At 39.1% G+C, this 24,207-nt stretch overlaps 2 protein-coding genes across 52 annotated transcripts in view; one reads left to right on the forward strand and one right to left on the reverse strand.

Moving 5' to 3' along the window:
* Positions 1-19: 19 nt before the first annotated feature.
* Positions 20-17,558, reverse strand: HNRNPA3 (heterogeneous nuclear ribonucleoprotein A3). Of its 50 annotated transcripts, none has more exons than XR_015289331.1 (14): positions 17,412-17,545; positions 13,519-13,630; positions 13,015-13,035; positions 9,147-9,269; positions 8,910-9,056; positions 8,618-8,828; positions 8,291-8,380; positions 8,123-8,215; positions 7,895-7,975; positions 7,044-7,190; positions 6,074-6,199; positions 5,918-5,989; positions 2,781-2,856; positions 20-657 (listed from the first exon to the last, which is right to left on the reverse strand). XR_015289331.1 is itself a non-coding variant. In XM_086898043.1 (13 exons), the coding sequence occupies exons 2-12, from the start codon at positions 13,582-13,584 to the stop codon at positions 5,937-5,939; spliced, it is 1,158 nt and encodes a 385-aa protein (XP_086754169.1). In that variant the 5' UTR covers positions 13,585-13,630; positions 17,412-17,558; the 3' UTR covers positions 3,714-5,831; positions 5,918-5,936. The 50 variants fall into 50 exon arrangements, 34 of the variants coding, with proteins under 34 accessions (XP_086754169.1, XP_086754166.1, XP_086754164.1 ...); XR_015289329.1 differs by having other exon boundaries at positions 8,123-8,230; XR_015289330.1 differs by having other exon boundaries at positions 13,015-13,038.
* A 279-nt stretch (positions 17,559-17,837) lies between these two features.
* The window catches only part of LOC111931789 (uncharacterized), a 203,459-nt gene continuing 197,089 nt past the window's right edge, over positions 17,838-24,207 (forward strand). For both annotated transcript variants that reach the window (XR_015289342.1, XM_086898071.1), the window contains exons 1-2: positions 17,838-17,925; positions 21,734-21,790. The gene's annotated coding sequence lies outside the window, so the exon portion shown is untranslated. The remainder of the gene's footprint in view (positions 17,926-21,733; positions 21,791-24,207) is intronic.

Consider the following 24,207-nt stretch of genomic DNA (forward strand, 5'->3'; position numbering starts at 1 on the left):
TATATATAGAAACATCAGATTGCAAACTCTAACCTTCATTTTATTTTTATTATTATTACTGAGATACAGAGAATGTTCCCAAACCTGAGTAACTAGTGACACTGCCAAGTTGAAAGTATCAAAGCTGACCTCATACACTGACAAGCTGCCACATGGAGAGCATTTGTTTCTTGATCAAAACAGTGCATTTTAAAACTATTAAAAATAAAGCTGAAAAGCTGGCCTGAACCAAGGGTTTTTGGCTTGCAGTCCAAAGTTGTAAAGATGATCCTGTAAGAAAATGTGTTGCAATAATTCTAGATGACTTTGTGTTCTTCACAGCATTAAAAAAAGGTGATGACAATGCATTTTATATTGTAAGTCATTTGACAATATACACTTTATTCTGATACAAAATTGAAGTATTTTAACAAATTTCAATCCATTATGGACTATACTGAAATTTTAAATTGCCATGCTATTTTAACTTGTTTAATCACAAGTTTCAAGATGTGTCAGCACACTAGCACCATTGCTCCTGATGTCTTTGCCAGTTTTACCATTTTATTCTGTTTCCAATCTTGCGATATTATCTTCTACATGAAGGCCATTTTTTCTTCTGTGCAGATACTTGGATTACTTTAGTTCAGGAAAAAGCTAATAAAGAGAGATGTCAACCTGTAGCACCCACAGCAAAAAAAGAATCATCCATCAGATATGTGAATTTCAGTGATACTCAAGATCTTACATGCTCCACACAATTTAAGATACACACACTTGTCAGAGACCACACCCTGATTTGTGAATATTCCACCTCAGTATAGACAGTACATGAAAACACATTAATGTCTTAAACACAGGAACCAAAGACAGCACATCAGTACATCACACAATCAATGCTTGATAAGATGAGGAACCTTAAGTATTTAAAGGATATTGAAGTTAAGATGCTGTGTTTAATTTCCATTTTCTGTAATAGCATAGTAACCTCCAGCAATCTGGGTTGCTTTTGGGGAAACCCCCTTGTCTACCTGGAAGTATAATTTTTGTTATCAAGTAAATTTCTGTACAACTGCAGCTTAGGGACCAATACTTTGCTAGCTTTGCATCTTTAATCTCCATCTCTATTTAAAGCTGCTATTTTCAACAGAAGCCAGTAAACAAAAACATGGCCATAAAACTGCTCCTAACTCCTTAAAGTGCCCCTTGGATGGAGATATAATTGACCAAGCACTCCCTTAAGAATGTGTTCTTTTTGGTCAAAGTTATTTCTAAATAGATTTTGCTATAAATAATTGAATTTAAGCACATTAGTCTTAACAAGTGTGTTATAAATCAAACTGTGAAAATAGTTCAAACAGTATCTATTTCTGTATCTGGTTCAAAAAGACCCATCCAGAGCACAGAACAAGTCTGCAGCAATGTGGAACCCTCTAAGGAAAGGTATTTAAATTTTAATTAATTTTAAATTTGATTTAAATTTCACTGTTAAAAAAACCCCAAAGACCACTGCAAATGCATTTGCCTGCACCTGAGGGGCAGTGCTGTTCCTCATGACCTGTTGTGCAGATGCTTGTGGGACCTCTGCCAAGCAGAGCAAAAGCACACGTTTCCCACTTTTAGGTCCAAGAAAGCAAGCTTGTCACCTCAGCAACAAGCTGGCACATTACACTAAGGCAACGTGACTGTACTGCTGCAGTTTCAGATTTAGGCTCAACCTTGGCTAAGCACAAACTTGTCTCAATGTTTCTTTAAAAAATATATGCAGTCATCAGGAGATTTTAAATTAAGTAGCTTCTGATTTTATGAACATCTCTGCATGTTACTTCCAAATCACATTTAACTGTGTATTACAAAGTCAGAAATTACTTTCTGCGAGTCTACAGGCAGCAGATAAAATTTAGGGACTTGAAACAGTTTGTGAACATGCCTCTGCCTCTGATTAGGAGGTTCCATTTGACTACTTTCAGAGCAACTGAAGTATAACCAACACTAAAACAGAAACTGACTTCCTAAGAATGCACAGGCTCAGAAATGTATTGCAAAGTTTAAATAGATGCTGAAATACTTTATAAAAAGACCTGTGACAATCAAATATGCAGAAAAGGAAACAATACATGTTCTAAGACTTAATACATGTTCCACTCTGCATAAAAATCAAGATTCTATGAGGAGTTTTTACTGACATTCAATTTGCCATTGTGATTTCAGCTGGGTATCATATAACAGTATTAGCCTCAACTATCCTGCCTGAAAGCACCCAGAATCTGGAAGGGAGCTCTTTAATTTGTACAGGTAAATACATCACCTGGTAAACCAGGATCCACTACCCCTAGTAGGAGGGAAATCCCAGCTTTCAGCGATATTGAGATATCAAGCTCCCTCCCAGAAGGGGTGCAGCAGCAGGTCAACACTGCTGAGAACCAAAGAACCACTTCAAGTGTCACTGCCTTTCTGGGCTTCTCTGGGGCACCTCTTTCCATGACTAAGGACAGAACAGTTTCCCCCCACTCCCCACCCCAGCACACTCCCGAGTAACCAAAGCACATTATTTCAAAACATCAACTTGTCTCCTTGATCTCGGACATGAAGTAATTTTGTATCTGCCAGGAACAGAAGATTCTTGAATAGGAATTCTGCCAGCAAGCAGCCCCCATCCAGAACAGGAAACACTGGATGACATATGCTGGAATATTTGCTGCTTAGTGCTTATGGCTTCCCTTGATATTTAAAGGCTGTCAAAGGAAAGCCTAGAAGGAAGTAAGGGTTAAACACATTTTACTATACACTACAAATCTTACCCAGTCAGAAACCTTCATTTGAAGAGGATGTGCAAGACATTCCCCATTTTGTCAAGCAGCAGCTTCTCAATTCAACCTGAAAATTAAAGAAATTACTCTTACCTTGTTTAAAAACCTCCCACCACTCTTTATAATTCATGAAAAATTTTAAAGGCAAACCTTACCTATGCTCATTGCCCTTCCTTTCAGGTCTAAATGCTAGACCTATTGATTTTGAGTCAACTCAAGTAGCTATCACTCAAGGAGGTTCCAAAAGGTGAAGAACTCTTGCTAGACTTTCTTCGATATTTCAGCTGTGATAAGCAGATTTAACTAGCCTTGGGAAAGCTGCTCACTATCAGCACAGTATCTTATTCCTTCACTTTTCTGGAAGTTGAAGCTGTTGCTCCTGCTGCCTTGTCATTCTTTAATTAGGCTGACTTCTCCATACTCAATAGGCTGCTGAAGTCCTGTCTTACGAGTCTCCTTAGCAATGTATGGATCAAAGAAGTACATCCTAGGTTCTGTAAAGCTGGCGGATCACTGTCCTCATGGCTTACACTTTTCCACGTCACAAACAATAGCTAAGCTACCCCACCCACCTACAAAGCGGTCACTTACATCCATCTCTTAAAAGGTTGCATACAGATCTTGTTCATAAAGTTTATTATGACACTATTTTTCAAAGTTAACATTGTAGTCACAGTACAGCTACAAGAGGCCCTGTTAAAAAGAACACTGTCAATACATTCTAAAAAAATTTAGAAATACCAGATCAATTATCAGAAGGGACATCAACCCCATCCTCCAGTTGTCCCTGCAATCAGATGCAGGCCCCAGGTGCAAGTCTACACATCTTCTAGCGTAGTAAGGTACAAAGCATGTCAGTAGTTAGGTGTCTCACTCCCTAGTGAGTTGTGGTTTAGTTTCCCATGTTTTCAAACTCCAAATGGGTTGTTTAAAAAATGCCTTTATTGAAGTACAGCCTCCCCCCCATCCCAAGCCCAAATGAACACGTACAACAACAGAAGCGTTCACTAAACCACCAATTCTTGCTTTAACTTTTGAGATCTTTCAGAACTCCACAGACAAGAATAAGCAGACTTTGAAATCCATTTTGGAGGCTACCATCTTGACACTGGTTTCTTGTTTTAGCGTACTGCAGTCTAAATACACTCCAATAACAGCGTTTAAATAACATATGTTTAATTTTTTTCAAACAACACACTTATTTTTCTACCACTTCTTAAAAATTATAATTCATTATTAATATGACTGATTATGCCTTAAGCCATTTCATACATCTTTGCAGATTCATTCCTACACTGGAATTGCATTTACCTTATTCTGCACATTGACCCAGAAGTGAAAACAGGTGTGAGTAATTCCAATACATATTGCCAAGTGTCTGAGTATTTCTTTTATTGACTGGGTCCCTACTCTTCTGAGTGAATTTACAGCAAGCACTGGCCTGGCAATAGTCAAGAGAATTCACATCAGATGAGGACAGGACAGACTGCAGTGCCTTAATTTGGAGGTCAGAAGTGAGAATGAAGTACAATTGCTAGCCACATGTACTGGTCGTATTTTCTACTCCACTGCACCAAATCCAGTTGTAGCACACTATCATTCTACCTGTGAGAACTCAGGACCGTACCCCTCTATGTTGTGGGAGTGCTTCTAGTCGGTAAAATACAACTAGATCATGTTTTATCTTTATCTTTGAGCTCTCAGCTGAGCACAGACATCTGCCAGGGAAACAGCTCAAGAACTCTATTTAAGAGCCCATGGGGAATGGGCTTTTGGAACGCATTACCTGGGACTGTCAGTGATTACACCTGTGCTACCCTTGGCTCCCAGTCAGAAGTATGTGTCCAGAAAATTGCCTAGGGTGCATGCAAGAAAGTATATAGCCATTAAATTATTGAGTAACATACCTATTACTCTCACTATGAAGCCTCATTTAATTGAAACAGTGCAGTCTGGTGTGAGGGAAAAGGAAATGGGGACAAAGGGGATGAAAATTCCAAGCCACCCTCCCCCAAGTATAGTTTTATTGAAACAGAATCATTGTATATCCCAAGGAAACAGGCACTTGATTCCCCCCACCTTAACTTCTCGGGAATTACAATAAATATAAAGGTAAAAAGCAAATTTCTTTTTCTCTCCACCCAAGACTTAAACAACTTCAGTTATCCCTTTTGCATCTCAAATGAGACGGGAGACAGCTTTCATGTGTCTAAAGTTGGTCTTGTTAAAATATTTATCATGCCTTTTTTTTCTTGAAGCGCTAGTACTAATACAGAACTACAAATTAAAAAAATATGCACAAACCAAAAAGTAATTTAAAGTTTTCATTAAGATAAAGCTTAGCTCTATGATTCACAAACACTAATTTGAGTAACTCAATCCTAGTTATACATCTAAACAAACTATAATGTAACATACAGATGTTTTCCCTCTGTATGCCTATGAAACTCATGTCAATGACAGTTACGTATATACACTGAGACTAGACCCCTTAAGACTGCAAATCAATAGGTGTTTCTATTGTTAACTTTAAATTAATACAAAATAGTAATTGAAAAATGCATTTATCTTCTCTATTAACTAACAAGGAAACACCCTAAACTACATTTCATTTCTGTTATAGAGATCTCTGCACTAAATGTGGAAAAACTGAACTACACAAATATTGAAAAGTTAAAAATTCATTGATTTGTTTATTCCTGGTACCACTACCACAATTTACAGGGCAATATACCTGATGTAATGGGAAAATAAAAAGAAAAAAGAAAGACAAAGCTACAACAGAGAAAGACCTCAGGAATGTACATCTAATCGACACTACATTGCATGAATCAATAGCTGCACTTTTTGCAAACTGTGGCTATGACAGTCCTGATCAAGAAGGGTTTCCTGTTTAAGCTGCAGTAACTTTTCTGACTATGGATCATCGTTCCTTCTGTGGCAGATTTTACAGTTCCTCTAATTCATTTGGGACGACTGTCTCAAAGTAACCTGCAGCTTTCCTGACAACTCCTCGCTCTCTCTCCTGCTAAGAACTGTAGCCTGTTGAATACAGGATAAGAAAATTATTACTCTCAGTGAACAGTTGTACATTATTAATCATCATTATAAATATACATTACACCTACCCTTTTTCTAGTAGCATTTTTAGAATCTTCTACCACCATAGCCCCCACTTCCACTTCCAGATCCATAGCCACCTAAAAAAACAGTGTGTATGCTGAAATACATGAGCAACAAGGGATTTAAACTCAAAAATATTTTCTGTATAAAATCATACTTACCACCATAGGGACTGCCTGAACTTCTGCCACCAAAGCTGCCACCACCTTTCATGGGACCATAGTTAGACTGCTGTTGTCCACTGTAATTGCCAAAATCATTGTAGTTTCCACTTCCACCATAATTACCTGAAGTAAATTTATAAAGCCATGTTTGTTCAACACTTAGGACACAAAACCCGCCAAATTCCAATATCCAATGTAAAAATAAATTGTAGTAGTTTAGAACAATTCAAAACGAAGTGCCTTTATTTTGATGCTACCTCTATTCAAAAAGCAAAAGTAACAGAAGACCCTTGGTATTTTTATGATTAGAAATCGGTATTTTATTGATAATGAAACACATCACATTGTAAGTACGTTTGAGTAGCTTATCAAAGCAAATTTGATGTTATTTCTCAATAGGCCAAATTAAGGCCCCCCAAAATCAGAAAACAGTGAGTTTCACCATTATTCTTCTACTGCACAACTTTCATGTATGACAATAATGTAAATTACAATTTATTTGTTCCAAAAAAGTTATAGAAATGTAATGGGCATGCTGCATACACAGATCAGGAAGTATAGTAAGATACACAGCAGTTTTTGCAGCTTAACTCCCCAAATTTGGGGAAACCAATAAAAAAAGCTTATGAAAATCTGGATTTGTAGTCCTCACAAAGGAGGATGTGATCCACATGTTGTGAACTGGTATCCAACAATAACATACTGGAAATGGTCAAAACCATTAAAAAAACTGTATTCTGCCTTCATGTATAGATTTATAGCCAAAGCTTTTTGAAGAATACATCCCTGGCAAAACAACACTGTAGTTTATCAAAGCTGATCCACATGAAAAGGAACTTTCCTAATGCAACATGGGCATTCTGTATTAAAACCTAGACATACAACTAATTTTGTGAATTACTACATTTCAAGCATTGTGAAATGAAACCTAAGAACCATGGATGTAGAATTAAAGCTAGAATCTTACCACCACCAAAATTTCCTCCTTCATTGTAGCCATCATATCCTCCTCCTCCACCTCCATATCCACCACCCGGGTTTCCATATCCTGGTCCTCCACCACCACCATAACCTCCTCTGCTGCCATAGCCAGGACCACCTCCATAGTTACCACCTTTGAATAAAAGAAGATTCAAACTTAATACACCAAACCTAAAATACCGGTAAGATCCATTTAACAAAAAAGCCCAAACCAACACACTTGCACAATAAAATGCCCCACCCACAATATTTTCCCTGTATTATATTCATTGTGGTTGCATAATTTATCTAAAGCATTTATTTGAAAAAATCCCCATGCTTATAAAATCACAACCTAAGTAATTAATTACATGCTACTTCCCTCATCCCTTCTGACTTTCTGGTAATTGCATTTTTTAGCCTTCTGATAATTGCTGCATTTCTCTTCAATGCATTCTGGATACTTGTCCTAACTGCATCGCGAAAAAGACACTACTGAACCACAAGAAGAAGTCTAAAGAGTTGACTGAAAACAGTTGTTCATTGCTTTACTCAGTTTTAGTCATCTCAACTGACATCAGAATTTTCACTTAGTTCTCAATAATAAACAGCTTCCTCATGACCTTGTGATGTGAGATTTTTTTAAGGGTAAATACAGATGAGTATTTTTTTCCACCCATCATTTTATGGGGAGAACAAAAAAAAAAAGTTAACTCTTCACAGCTCTACCACGTAGAATTTCATTTTCATTATTGCTATTACCATGTTATCACCAAAACAGATTTCACTTCCATGGTGAAGGCAAGACTTACAGCTGGTTCTAACATTGGGGGAAAAGGAAGTGAACAATACACTTACCATCACCAAATCCATTGTATCCGTCACCACCCCCAAAGCTTCCTCTGCTCCCACCACCGCCACCACCACCCCCATAGCCTCCTAGAACACAAAACAGATGAGAATGTTTTCCTGAACAAACATATTAAATGTTTAAGCCAACTAACACAGGAAATTGAAAAAAAAAAAAAAACCCAACAGCAAACCAAAATGTAAATCACATTCTATACTAATATTCCAATCATTTACCTCTCCCACCAAAGTTTCCTCCTCGGCCAAAATTCCCTCCACCGCCTCCGAAGTTTCCACGGCCCATGAAGTTGCCTGAGCCACCCCCACGACCTACAAAATATTTCACTTGAATTACATTAATTGAAAACCTGTTACACAAAATAGCTATGCACAACTACAACTCACCTCTCTGAGAGCTAGCAGTCTGCATTTCTTGTTTTGAGAGTGCTTTTTTCACTTCACAGTTGTGTCCATTTATAGTATGGTATTTCTGAACTACAGGAAACAGTGAAAAAGGAAAGTTAAAATATCACATCTCTGCAATATGCTATAAACTTTCATAGAAAGTTACTGTAAGGCATGTGGCACACTTTGGAAAATAATATTAAACCAACCCAATCCTTTACAATAACAAAGCAGCTGATTAAGCAATCATCTCATTCCACACACTGCTCTTCTGAGATCTTAACACTTTTATCCCGTAAGTCATTTCTTACTGAAGAGCTTACATACCAACAATTTTATCAACTGTATCATGATCATCAAAAGTTACAAAAGCGAAGCCTCTCTTCTTTCCACTCTGCCTGTCTTCCATGACCTCTATGGTTTCAATCTTGCCATATTTTTCAAAGTACTCCCTTAAATTATATTCTTCTGTATCTTCTTTAATTCCACCAACAAATATTTTCTTTACTGTGAGGTGTGCCCCAGGCTTTACAGAATCCTGCAATGCCAAAAATGACAATCAGTGCTTAAAGTAGTAGGTAAAGATTAAGATATGTGGTTAACTGGAACACAAACTCACCTCCCTTGAAACTGCTCTCTTTGGTTCAACCACGCGTCCATCAACCTTATGTGGTCGAGCGCTCATGGCAGCATCCACCTCCTCCACACATGAGTAAGTCACAAAGCCAAAGCCTCTGGAACGTTTTGTTTGTGGGTCTCTCATCACCTGCAAACACACAAGGAGGCACTTTGCATTTCTGTGCTACTTTAAGTACCTAGCCCTTTCAAAAGCACAAACAAATAACAGAGACTTTACCACACAGTCTGTGAGTGTGCCCCATTTCTCAAAGTGCTCTCTCAAGCTATCATCTGTTGTTTCAAAGCTCAGACCTCCAATGAACAGCTTTCTCAACTGCTCTGGCTCCTTTGGCTCATGGCCCTACAAAATCAAAAAATCAGAAACAGATTTTGAATACAAATCACAGAATTAAAATTTTACTGAATTACAAGAAATTATTTGTGCACATTATAACTACAAATACGTGAAATACATTTTTACATAAAAACAATGACTTCTAATGGGTTTAGACAGCAGAATAGTAAACACTTAATGAAGTGTGATTTTAATTAAAATACTAACAACTTAAAGAGCGTTAAATGCAAACAGTAAAGGGATTTCAATATACTAGATAACTCAGCTGCTCCCCACCACCCAGAAGTGCATTCATTCTGTGTCTATCTTTCAGTTGCAGATCTCACAACACGGGATGAAGCACGGCTAGATAAAGGGAAGTTCTAACACTTTACAAAGCACAAATATGCAGAACTACAAAGAATTTAAGGACGCAGTATACAAGAAAAAAAGGCTGCTGCTTGGGCTGAGTGTCTTCTCTTTGGGAATGTCCATTTTTGACAGGCTACTTTCATGCGTTTTTGTTAAACACATCAATACTAAACTCCTTGAAATTATATATTCTGTACTTTGGTAATTTTATTATTGGAGTATATGCAAGCAAGAAAGGGCAAATATATACGTGGATTTTAGTTTTACGGAAAATACCTCTTAAATGTCAGACAACATGAACCTACACCTTACAGACAAAAAAATGCCATGAGTAACAAGTCACCAATGACCAGCAGTGGGTACAACTACTGGAATGAGACTGGTAACTTAGCAAGCATCACAGAACCAACAAGTTTAATAGTTTTTGCTAACACTGTCTATGTATGACCAGTTACATTTTAAAAGATGCAAATTTTCAGATTCCAGTTTTTTATCATGTGACTGAAATGGGCTTAAGAGTACAACTGTGTTTCTGCTCTGTTCCAGTGCTGCTCTTTTTTAGCAGATAGTCAATTTCCACATACATCTGATGAGGCGTTCACAAAAATTTTTTTCACAACTGCCATTGTCAGAGAAGTCTTACAAAACGCAAACAGATTAAAATCTCATTTAGCAAGTGGGTACTTTTGTGCATGTAATACACTGCACAAGGTGCTGGCCAGCTATGCTGCGTATGACTTCAGCTCTGCAGCATCAATGTTCAACAGGCTTCACTGTTTCTACTGCAGTGCATTAAACCAGACTAGACACAGCATTATCCTGAGGTGAACTACATAAAAACAGCCACAGACTTCTATCTGTAGACATTTAGCTTCAAATCTGAAGTGCCTGAACTTTTGCCATGCTGCTAGGGTTGGCCAGGAAGGCTTAAGCCCCTTTCAGTGAGACTTCTTGTATTATATAGTGCTTTAGCAAACCATTGGTTTTTAATACTCAAGACTGTACTACAGCAAACAGTAACTAAGATTATGAAAAGCTGTCTATTAAGTAAATCCCTGCCCTTACACCTGCTGAGTTTTCTTAGAAAGAACCACACCATTCTTGTTAAATAAATAAGGCTTGTTAACAGCCTTCTATTTAAGGTTTTGTTACCTCAGGATTATCATATAAATTATTAACAGTCAATGGTCCCAGGACAACAAAGTTAAGCTTCTAGTGCCTTCCAAGCAGTCCAGACTATAAAGGTATTAAAGAAAACACATCACCCTTCTCACTATATTGAAACTTTTAATTTTAGAGGATTACATTCCTACTGCATACAGAAACTGCTTTAGGTCAAGCATAATCTGTTGCTAATTGCAATTTTTAAAATCTACTGTTAATGTTTAGTTGGGTTATGTTAAAGCTGGTAACACTGTTTCAAACTGTTCTACACATATTGGAATAAATTTTTTATGTGAAACTCAAGTTTAGACTCCTCCAAAATCAGAAACCTATGTAAGGGAAAACTGGACAGACTATTTACAGTTCTCTGATATTATTCAAGGGTATGAGGGTTTCCAGCTAACCCAAAATACTTTTACCTTAAAAGAATGACCACAGAATTTATCAGGTAAGGAAAAAGTTAAGTTCTTTTCTGCTTATTGTTTTTATGTGCACAAGAACAGCTGTTCTCATTCAGCAAGAGTAACACCCGCTGTTAAAGCTTCTATTGTACCAAAATTATCCCTAGGACACATACAGTTTACAGGAACTCTGTACAAAAACAGAAGGTAGTATTTCCTTAGAGAATTAGGGAACTGTTTTTTTATGCAGTTTGTTCCCACTGGAGTTTTTCAGAGTGCTGTTCTCTATCACACAAGATGCTGTTTCTCAATTGTTCTGTTGCCAGTTACTTCTAACAGCAGTCTTTCCTGTACAGAAATTCCTGCAGAACACATCTCTCCCTCAGTGTAACTTCCACCCTGCTCTAGCGGAGTCAGGCTGCCTCCCGCTCAGCTGACACGGCAGGAGAGCGCGCCATTTTGCAGCACTCCTCGGGTAGGAGTGGGGAGGGCAGCTGCAAGACCGCCCAGCCTGCCTCTAGTCGGCAAGACAATGTTTCTCCCCCCTAAGCCGTCAGAGCGGCTTCCAGACACATTACAAGGCTCTGCGGACGCGCAGAACGTTCCTTCTACCCCGACTTTGGCCTCCCCCCACTAAAATCCAAGCGTTGCGCGGGCCGGGCCGCCTCCATTTTGTGCTCAGCCGCGGCCGCCGCGCCACCAATATGGAGCCGAGGGCGGGGCGGGCGGCCGGCGCCACAGTGGCGCCATGGGCGGGGCCCGGCCGCAAGGCCCAGGCAGAGGCCGGGCGGCGGCACCCGCGGGCCCTCAGCTCACCCCCTGCCGCCAGCAAAACCACACCGCTGCTCCCAGGCACTACCGAAACCCCCAACACTCGGCGCGGTGCAGTGTACCTCTCGCCTAAGAGGGGGAGGAAGAAGCTAGGACCCCCCCGGGATTCCTGCAAAAATGCTCATCTTGGCAGAAATCCTGTCAATTGAGACAACGCTGCTGCAGATACATACTGCTTCTACTCCGAGGTTGCCATCAATTGGAATTTCCTGTGGCAGGGGTTTTGAATAATCAGCCTTTTGGATTTGCAGTATTTCTCTCTAAAGGCAGTTTTTAGGTAGAGCTCTCCCATGCATTCTACCTCTGAGCAGCAGCAAATGTCCACAAAATGCTTGTCACCAAACCTACACTCAGCTGTGGCTGAACCTGAGACCACCCTGTCCCCAGGCAGTACAATCCTAGAATGTCTTCTGAAATGGGAAAGCTTACAGGCAACTGAGGCCTCAGGAACTTTGCCTGTGAAACTTGTTCTCTAGAAACTCAACAGTTTTTAACATCACTGCAGGGCAATTTACTTTTGTGTACTACAAGAGCTTATTTACTATGCAGCTGATCGACCCCATTTACACTGAATTCGAAGTTTGAATGAGTGAAGAGTTTCAACATTCCTTCCAGAAGGATTTAACACACTGTACTTCATTACAAAATAATCATACACTACCAGACGCATGCAATTCGGACAAGGTTTGTTTGTAATTCAAGTGTATAGGCCCTCGCACATTGCAGTAGCGTATCATTCCAGAAAAAAGTTGGTTTGAACAAGCTAAAATATTCAATCAACCTGAAAAAGTAATGTTAGAAAGCAAACAAATCCAAATAAACAAAGAGAAAATGCCTCTGTTATAAGCTATTTAAGCACGTTAAATACCCTTCTTGCTGATCTTAAAATTATTTTCTGAAGGGTATTAGGAACTTCCCCCCCACCCGCTTCCACACCCTACCCCAAAAGTAACTAGCTCCCATCCTCCCAAAAACAGCCCCGACATCTTCTCTATACTACGCACCTTATTCAGTCTACGGTATTTCTGCTAGAAGCAAAAGAAAACAGTTATTTTTACTTAGTACAGCTCGCTTTCATTTGCAGTGACTATCAGGCAACCATTTTTACTTAAAAAAAAAAAAAAAAAAAAAAATAGAAAATAGGAACCTGTCTTCATTCCCACTAAAAACAGGACTTTGAAGGTAGGACGTAATCAAGTTCCTGCTGATACTCTGAGGATGCACAAATTTAATAATTACACCTTGCTTTAATCAGAAACATATATTTAATCAGTTTGTTAGAACAGAAAGCTAGACAAGCAAAATTTCCCCCTTATGCTTAACAACCCACCCCATTAAACTGTAAGTAATAAATTGCAATTTAAAGTTACTCTGCTAATACGGGGATGAAGAAGGTAGAAAAAAAAAAAAGGATATTAATATAGCAGATAGAAATGGTTAACTTGGGAGTTTTGCATCTTTTCCCCTTAAAACTACTTTGTTTTTAATAAAATAACCCATCCTCTCACCTGTGAGGATCGTCTTCCTTTCCTCTTGTAGTCTTCCACTTCTCTCTCTTCCTTAATAGCAGCCATTTTGGAAGGGTACTCTAACTCAGCCTTTCTTTTAGATCTAGGAAACCTAGAAAACAGGTTGGATAAGTCAGTACTTACCCCAGTTCCTGTGACACAGGGCCTTCTCTGGGTGCAATGCACAGGTGTGGCTTTACAGGAAGAAACGGGTTAAAGTAAAAAAAAAACAAAAAAAAAACTCCCTAAAGTATTTAAATGGGTAGAATAAAAAGCCTCAGCCTACATAGATAAAGATTAAAAAGAGCAGCAAAAGAAACATCTGCTATCCCTATCAAGCTCACTTCACAAACTAATGCTAAAATCTGTAGCAAACCTGTATCTATTACTGTCTGACAAAACTAACGTGAATACAACTGATACACAGCAAGCAAATTCCACCTTTGATACCCAAACCCACTAAATAAATTCTGTTTCTCTGGACTTTTAACCCCCAAAACATTTAATTTTGCCAATACTTCTTATTAGTTACTGCTTACTAGTTATTGCTGCTTATTTCTGATATGTAATCTCTTGTAGTCAGGTATCCAGAAGCACGGAACACTAGAGAATGTTCCTGTATTAAAAAAATACTTTCCACTGTGAGTAATCCAAGAACCCCTTACTGATGCTACCTTTGCAATACCAAGAACTGCTGATCCTCAGCAGTGTGCAGAACTAAGCATCTACATTACTTTTGCTCCCACATGATCTATTTGATTACTGATTTGTACACTATGTAGTGTATGTGCCACTACAAATAGGAAGTCTTTTACAAGATAAGCTCAGTGAATGAACCCATACGTACACATTCCAACAGAAAGAATTATGTTCCTTTTGGCCTTTTTTCTATAAAATTTTCTAGGATCCTTTAGTTAGTCCTAATATTAATGTACTGGTACCTCTGGCCAATATTCATTACTACTTTGGGTGTTGCTTGAAGCTTTACTGCACTAGCCAAAAGGCAATACTGTTAACTACATAACATACTTCAGTAAAACGATACTTGTGCAGCATTTAAAAGCATAGATATTCACAAGATTATGTGTATTTCTGTGAGAGGTTTGTTTGTTTGGGTTGTGGGCTTTTTTAAAAAAGTTTTCTTCCTCCAAATTTTGTTCCTGCATATGGAAAGGCAGGCAGGTCTCTACTAATGAGCAATATATGCTGTTACTCAAAGCGGAAATTCTTAAACGTAAGTTCATGTTAAAATCCGGCTTCAAATTAAATGCAACTGTGAAATCACAAGCATCAAAATTAAATGCACTAACAATTGTAAAGGTTTTATTAAGTAAATTTAAAGTTACTTATTATCTTCTGTTCCTCTCTACACAATGCTAAAACCTGCTCTTGAAATCCTTTAAATCAAACATGAGTTTGACTTAAGAGGTATTAGGATATTAAGTACTTTAACTGAGCTGTTCAGTTTTTTAAGTCATATAAGGGAGGTATGAAACAGAACATTAACACTTCAAGGGCTTTTTACAAACTAGCTGTATGGCAAAATAAAGCTTCAGGAATTGTTAGGGAGGAAAGGGATAAGCTTTCCAAAGTAATGGAAAGTAGGAGTCCCCTTCTGAAGGTGCTTTCCCCAGCGAGGCTTCACAATGGCCAACATAATAAAGCTCCTGGGCATGGTCTCTGCCCCAATGGCCTCTGAAGGTTGAGGGTTAAAAAGGGAGTTGTCTTCTTGCTAATGCACACCAGCTCACGTGGAACCCTGCTCAGTCCTATTCCTATTGTGCCTTACAGAAAGGCTGCCAGGACTAAATTTGTTAGTTCTTATCACCAACAAAATATTCTCTTCAACTCGGAATAAAAACATTCGGAATACTTTTGTTATTGCTTGTCAGACTACCATTGAGCAAGTATCTGTTGCAACTCAGCTACAGAACTTAAAAGCAGCCTCCAAGGAAATCTTTGAATTATAATGATAAAGTAGTCACCAGGACATTTCTCATTACTCACAATACTGCTCCATCTCTTACAGGAGAAAAGAAACTAACAAGAGATAAACCAAATATTACCAAGATGGAAGTTCACCCATCCAATCAGAGAATACTATGAAAATGCACTGGTCTTTTCTGTAAGCAATTGCAGTTGGACCTAAAGTGCATACAGTAGGGTCTTCCAGCAAATCTAAAAGTCAAAGCAGTAAAAAATCTAATTCTCAGTTTTAAGTGTGTTAGTAGTGTATTCCCAACACCAACAGGAATGTGTGCCTGGGAAAAACCCCAAGATATTAGCTTTATACCTGATGTGACACGTTTCCAAGCTTTACTGAACCACATTCAAATGCTTTGAACACATCACCCCTCTCAAGCTATTAAACTCCGAAGCAGCTAAAAAAATTGCTTACATGATAAAGTTGTTTTTAGCTGCTTTGGTAAGAGATCCGAACAGAACACGGATAATTTTAATGCACGAACAGAAACTAGTGCGAGCTGTTGGGTTTCTCTGATCTTGATTTTTTAAGGTTTCACCTTTCAGTGAATAAAGTGAGATACAAAATACCACACACACACACAAAAAAAAGAAAAAGAAAGTGCACTATTTTTGCTTGCCATACTCTGAAACACTTGAGCAAAAAGCCCCCCAGGTTCTGAGGAAAAGGCAAGCAAGGGTATCATGACTACTTCCCTCCAAGAAGGGAGAGGATAATTCCTCTAGATTTGTGCAGACTGCTTCGTGCTGCTCACCAGGATTATGGCAGAATGCCACCGAATGTCCTGGGTCTTGCATATGTAATTGTGGGAGAGGAGAAAGGGAAAAGAACTCTATATTCATTTCCCCACCTCCCCGAGCACTAAAGGTTCCTGACACGCTTTAACACCCTCTGGGCAAAGGTGAGAGATATCAGGGAGGTGCTACAAAGTGAAGGAGCATTCCTCTGCTAGATGCAGCGTACTGCACTAAACGATTTTAATGCTTTTAAAAGTGTTCCGAGAAAACTAAGTGTGTTCCGCACTACTTCGGGTAGCTTACGCTGGACGGGGGGGGGGAGGGGGGGGGTACCGGGGAAAGGAACACTGGGAGGGCAGAACAATGACAAACGCACGTGTAGGGCTCGCCTTGCCCTACTCCTGCCTGAATACGCGCCCAGGTGTTTTGGTGTCCCCAGGACTGCTGTGAAGGGCTCTGCTGACCACAGCGCTGCCCCAGGCCGAGGGCTGGGCCCCTCTCACCCACGCGCCGGAGCGCTGCGAAATGGCGGCCGCAGCCCGCGGGGCCGCGCGGCGGAAGCGCCGCCTCTCCCGCTCCCCCTCTCTTCCTGCCGCGCCGCCATTGCAGAATAACGCGGCGTGTCGCAGGGGAAAGCAACTCTGGAGCGCGGCAGGAACGCTACAAAGAGGCGGCGGCCGCGGGAACTGCAAGGGGCTCCATGACGTGTTGCCGCCAACCACCCCTTTCCCGCCGCGCTTTCCCGCCCGCAGGCTCGGGCGGAACTCAAGTTGCTCCAGCTCCGCGCGGCGCGGCAGGAGCCGCCTCGCCTCCGCCCCCACCTTGGCCGATGGAGGCGAGCCCCCGCGCCCCGCGCGCAGTTACCTCCATTTTGTGCCCGGGCTCGGCCAGCGCAGCGCCAATATGGAGCCGGGCGGGAGAGTAGGGGGCGGGCGCGGGGGGGGGTCACGTGGCGGCAAGGCGGCCTCGGGGCGGCGCGCGCGCTGCGGCCGTTACCGCTTTTCTTCTCTGGGCCCGACGCCCATCCCCCACCCCCTTCCTCTCCTCCGCCGTCCGCGCGCCGCCAGCGCCGCCTTCCCCGCCGGGAGGACAGAAAGGGTCGGGAGCGAGGGAAGGTGGGGAGAGGGAAGGTGCGGAGAAGGGTAGGGAGGCGAGGAAAGAGAAGATATCACCGTGCCGGCGTTCAGCGACAGCGCCTTCCCGCCCTCGTCGGTCCCACGCCGGCCGCCGGCCCCGCGCACGAACCGCCGCCCGCTGTGGGGGTGACGGCGCCGGCGCAGCCGCGGCAGGCGCGCGGGGCGGCCCCGCCTCCCCTCAGTGGGGCCGCCCCCGCCCCGCCCCCGCAGCCCGGGCCGGGCCGAGCCGAGCGCGGGGGCCCCGCTGAGGGAGCGCTGTGCGCCGAGATCCGCAGGGGACGGCACACAGGGGGCACGAGGTGCCTGGCAGGAGAGAGGAGGAAACGGAAAATGTCCTGCTTACTGTAGGGATATCTGCAGGAGTATCAGAGTGTCCCCGAGGTGCACGGGACCTTCTAAGAGAAGTTACTTGTCTTGCGTATTGTTTTATGCTGGAGATGCTGCAAGGAGGCAGCTGAAGATTGGCTCTCTAGAGCTTGTTCCGCGCTCCCTCTCAGAACTGAGCGTAGCCTAGTCAGTTTCCGGATAAATACCAAAACAAGCCCAGGCAGTAAGTTTCTCATGCTTACCCATTCAGTGGCATTGCCTGTAGCTTTTAATGGTTCTTGTCATAATAAACTAGCATAGAGTTCAGGGAAAGGGTATTCTGCGACAATTTCGTATAGAGTGGAGCATAGTTAAGCACATACATTACAAGTTTTTCCTTACCAGAAAAATGACATCAGGAGAAGTATTATAAAAATCTACTATTAAGTCAAGGTTTCTTCAGTCTTGATTATCCTCTCATTAGTACCAGTACCTATTTTAGTATGATGACTTAACCTTAACAGGAGTTGGCACTTACCCCTTCAAAAATACCTTCATCGTATGTAAAGAAGTAAAACAGGTGATGAGGTTTCACTGAATCACTGGAAATTCAGTATTAGCTGTTAATTTAATTTCTTTATTTTACTCTGATGTTTCTAAAACATACATAAAATCATTTACACGAAAGTTTCCAAATCTTTTAAACTAAATGTAATAATAAATGCATAGAGAAATTCCCGACAGATCCAGAAAGGTTCTCGCTGCTGTCATGTACAGGGACTGAAACAAGTTTATAGATAATTTCTATATCTTTGAGAAGATAGATGTCTACAAAGAAAGTAAAACTCACTGAAAATCTCATAAAACACCAGCTATTCTTTGCATTGAGGCCAAAGCCAAAAATTTCTTATCTTCCTTTTTTTCAGCAGAATAAACCAATTTAACTTTCTATTTAAAATAAAATTTTTCCTATATGTTGTTTGTTCTCTTGCCTCTGTTACTCTCACAGTGACAGTACTGAAAGTACTGGCTAAATACGTGTCTTAGTTTCAAAATTTTTTGTACTTTACACAGAAGCTGCCTCACCAAATTTAAAGAATTCCTTTATTAGTTTGATTGTCATTCATTTCACATCTTACTGTTACTCGTGGAGGCTGATTGTCTGGCAGTTCATTTGGTTGCACAGCCATAGGCAGATCGCATTTGAATTCTACAGTTTCAGTTCATGATGGCCCTCCCCTATGTGTAATCAACTGTGCAGAATGTAATAATCTTATAATACTGTGCTTACTGCACTGAACTAAAAGACAAACCAGTAAATGAGGGAGATGCACATTTCGCAATGATACACAAGTTTCAGGACTTAGATAAAATTACAATTTTGATTTCAGGCAAATGGTTTTCTGCTAGTGTTTTCAGGTTATCTAGTAAAATATTGCTCCCCGTTTTGGGTCACCCATTTCCTTAAGTGAAATGGTAGCATTTAAAACACTTGTGTCTGTCCTGGCTCATGTAGTTTCATAATCAGATGAACTTTCACATTATGTAGCAGATGCTGTATTGGTCATCTATGCAGATGGCTAACATGCTTTTCTTTTTACCAGCAATGTTTGCAAACATGTACTCCTCTTTGTAAGCCAAGGGAACAGCAGTGTGTGTCTATTTAAAAAAACAAACAAACAAAAAATGGTGGGAAAGGCTTTTAGCTTTTATATACTTATGAGGCTGGAATGTCAGTTTCACTTCATTGTCCTTTTTTTCCCCTTGTGGGTTTATTGGAGGTTTTTATTGTTCAATTCTTATGCAGCATTTGTTTGTGAAGTGAATTTTAAAGTAGGTAAATATTGTTGGTAAAACTGCCAAAGTATTTTTTAGTATTACAAAAAGTTTAAGATGCAAATATGAATTTGATCTCGAACTCCAGAATAGTAATGTTAATGGAGCCAATTCACTGAACTAAATATATTTGCTATAAAACTGAGATTGCACAAACAGACTCATTATTCATTAAATGTTAGTACTGTCATAGTTTGAACATGGAGTTGACTTGGCCATATTTGAGTTTCATACTTTAAAAAGGACACAGACTGCAGTTTTGATAAGAAGTCCAGAGTGCTACACAGAAAATCTTTCATGTGAGCTTCTGGCCACAACACTGTTTAACATTCAGTTCTATTGTCTGTGTTGTAGAAATGTGGTATATTTAAGAATGGGCAAGTGTTACTGGAGACACTTGACAATTGTGCAAGCAACTGCAGCTTCTGCTATCTCCTTCATTTGGAAACAATTGTTTTCATCTCTGAATTTGATTTAAATTACTGAGCTTTGCTGAACACAGACAGGATAACATACCTAAAGTCTGGTAACATTTTGGTAATTCGTGTGTGCAGCGTAGGGTGCATGAAAACCTTTTACTTAATTAATTCAAAAATATATAGAGTCAATACATTGATTATTTTTAGTATGATTATGCTATGGCATTTACTTTATTTCAGTAATTGTTATAACTCTTAATAGATATACACAGATACATACATATACACCTGTATATTTCTGTACACACACACACACACACACACACACTCCAGAAACAACAAATCCTACAGACTCTTTCCACTACAGATTGTGCCAGTCAAGTGTCTTATGCCCCAGAACTCTAACAGTCTCTGCAGGACTTGGTTGCACTGGATTGAGAAAGCTTTCTGTCTGCCTTTTCCCATGGAAGTTACAGAATGCATGCAGACACATCAGCTGCTTCAATTTGCCCTCTCCTGTATTAATTTTAATAATTGATAAAGGAATGCTTGAAGAAACACACCAGTCTGTCTATATGCTAGTTTGAAATGAAAAAGTATATACATATATACCAGCCTGGTACAGGTTTAGTAATCTCCAGAAAACATTTTGGAAATAGCACCAAACTCTTGTGACTCTGTCCATTCCACTCCCCTCTGTCAGAAACCTTAGATCAATTTTCCATGACTGCTATTCCTCAGGAGCTATATCTGAGAGCTGTGATGCAGGAAATGAGAGAGATCGAACAATTTTTAGCAGCTAGCTCAATCAAAAATATTTGAACACTTTGTATATTTCCCTTTGTACATTTCCCTTTGTATATTTTGGTTTCATTCAGGGTCACACAATTGCTTCTTTCTACAAATTGTATCTCTATGTAAAATGTTGATTTTTTACAATATTTTATATTTGTATCAGATATGTAATATGGAAAATAATCCTGCATCTTGGATTGCTATAAGTATGAATAATTTCTGTGGTAGTTTCCTACACATATTTTCTCTTCTTGTTCTGCTCTTCTTTGTATGTTAATTAAATCTCAACCTATTAGATTTTTTTTTTATTCCATAACCTGCTATGTCTATGTTTTATCTTAATTCTCAAAATTTTATTTTCTTGAACCCTTCTGACAAAAATGAAAGAAAGAAGTGTGTATTATTGATGATATTTAGACTAAAAAATAAAACCACTAGCAGTGAGGGGAAAATAGCTTGCTGAGATGCCATTATAACATAGCTGGCCCTGTAACTTGTGCCCAAGAATTCCACATTTATTGTCTAGGTCTTAGGATGGGGCGTTCTGTTACTGGCAAAATTATGCCCTAGACAAAGTGTAAAGAGGTCATGTTGAAATGCCATCATATTAAGGGAGCTTACTTGAAATAAAGAATCATATGCCTAACAGCCTGGGCTGTTTGATTTAAAAAAGGCTCTAGGGTAAATTTAGGGCTTTCTTAAAATAAATATTCTTTGTTTATGCTAGATTTTTTTTTTTTTTTGCTAGCAAACATATATTTTCTTTAAATGTAGATCAAATAGAAAGGAGTTTTATGTATTTCTATCGGAAAAAATAATGTGATTTACTGTTGAAAGCTCCAGGTAAAATGGAGTTTAATATGCTATATTTGAGATACCAGTGCACGAGAAGTAAGCTGTTGTAAAATTTGTGTAACAAAATCATCACAGCGGGGGAAAAGGTGGGAAAGAACAGCAAGATTGCTAGAATAATTTTTAATTTGGATTCACTTGTCTACACAGGAAGAAAAAAAGACCCTTGAGATGTAGAAGAAAGAAGAAAAATAGAGGATGTAGCAGGTAATATCTCCTATTCTTGAAAACAAAATTGTAAAAAATTATATATGATTATGCTTGATCTTTAGTGTTCATTCTTTGTTACTACGATTTGCAAAACACTAATTAGAAGTAATTGTACAAATAACTGAACATTTAGTATTATTTAGTACATTTTATTAGGGCGAGAAAACTGCAGGTGGATTTCCTGCTCGTGTACGTATCTGAGCAAGCGAGCAGAGCATAGGAAATAAATCTTGTTCTTCCCTTGACTGCAATGCAGATCTGGCTCTGGGAGGGGTTTCCATTTCCGCACGGTTCAAACACATGGTCCGTGCTCAGCCAATCGGGAGCATCACATCTGGCGCTGGGTTTCTGGGGCTCGGAATGCCTCTCTGACTGCTAAGCAGGAAAACCTCTCACTTTTTTTTTTTTTTTATTTCTTTTTCCTCTCCTAAACTGAATTTGCACACATTCTTCAGACTGTGATTTATGTCAAACATAGTTATAACTGTTTATCTGGTACACACTGTAGCTGCTCTAGCAGCTAGTTTGCCAATCTCTGTCACAAACAGAATTAAAAAGAACAACCATCTACATAGATGATCATTTTCCCGCACTTACTTTCCATGCTGTGCTCTAAGCTGCTGGGATCATGCTTTTTCTGATGGCATGGTATGTTTTAGTCTATTTGTAAATTTTTAAGTATCACACTCCCTTGCAAGTCGGATATTTCAAAATGCATTGAATTGATTTTTTACATAATTGTTTCTGGTCTGTTGCTGCTGAAAAGCAGATTATTCTTTTTAAAAAAATTATTCGAGATTTTTAAATTACCATGATATAATGACATATGAACAGTTCTTTATATAGAGAGTGAAACATATGTGAATAAAGTTATGTCTTTCAAAAGCTGTCAAAATAAACTTAAAATTCCAGAGGGTACTACCACATGTGCTAATGTTTGCATTTGGAACAGGAATTAGGAATTGGTAATTAGGGCATATCTTTTTTTTAAAAAAAAAAATAAGTATTTGTAATGAATTCCTTACAAATTTTCTTTTTTTCCCCTGACATAGAAATTTTGTATTTTGTTAGAAATAGGTATTGCTAAATACAAAATATTAAGCCCTAAAACATGAGAGGTTGTAGTTTGAACCCATGTCATCAGGATTATAATAGTTTCTGTCAAGTATCTTACAATTCTTTCTCCTTACATTTAAAATGGTTGTACTGACCAATACCATTGGGCAAGTAAAATAAAAATGCAGAAAATGTCAAGAACCAATCTACTCATTATGGCTGATTAAATCTCTTAATTAAGAGAAATATATTGAAACTGCTGAGAGAATATAGCCAAAGGTGAGGAAACTGCAGCTAGTAGTAAGTCATTTGTACATTGAGAGACCTCAAGTGTACAAGCTGATATATTCCACGGTAAATTGTGTTGTTAGTTTAAAAAAATGCCCTGTAATGTCTGTAATGCTGTCATATTTACCAGGGAAGTGGCTGTACATGCTTGTTTACCAAATATTGTAGGTCATGTGCAATAAGCACAATTTGAACGTGCTGAGTAGTGGAATAATTTATGGCAATACATAACCTGATTACATTTCTGCCTTCAGGACAAACATGGTTGGAATTCATTGGCCATATTATTAATCATTTTCTATGTGTTAATAAGAGGATGATAATGTAAGCAGATGGATTATGAAAGAGAAATTCAACAGAAGGACAACTATCTAATTCAAAAGACTGTATTAATGTTTAACAAGTTACTTTGTATAGATGGGAACAATTCGGATTTTAGGTGTTCATAATTTGCTTTTGGAAAAATGGCAGAAAAATATTTTTTGTGCAGTTTCCCCAGAAACCTGTCACTCAGTGAAATATAATGTAGAAGCTAGTACCTTTTTAAATGTTTGCAACCATAGCACTGTTGTAGTTTTAGCCTATGTATTTAACATGTATTTCATCATCTACATTATCCAGGTGTCAGAGGGCTTGGTTATAATATCTGGCACCAGATATAGTTAAAATGTAGTTTGATTTTATTGTTCTTTAACCATATTATAAATATAAACTATATATAAATTATTATATAAATAATAAAATATAAATTTATATAAATAATAAATATAAATTTATATAAATAATAACCATATTATAAATTTAATAAACTGTCTAGAAATGTCTGTAATGTATACAAAAAAACTCTGGAAAAAGGTTCTAGAATTGTGAAAACAGATTCTTGTCTGGTGTCTTATTCTGCTTGCTCTTTATGTTGGCTGAGGATGAGGCCTGCAATCTGAGGAGATACAAGCAATTTGCAGATATTGTCCATTACTGTTTTCTTTCTGGGTGCCTTTTCTGAGGCTCATTAGTAAAAAAACGCAGATAAATGGGTCTGTTTGCTTCACTACAGTGGGGCCACCTCTAAG

Source organism: Cyanistes caeruleus, chromosome 7 (assembly GCF_971803275.1).
Source record: "Cyanistes caeruleus chromosome 7, bCyaCae1.hap1.1, whole genome shotgun sequence".
In the NCBI taxonomy this organism is placed as follows: Eukaryota; Metazoa; Chordata; class Aves; order Passeriformes; family Paridae; genus Cyanistes; species Cyanistes caeruleus.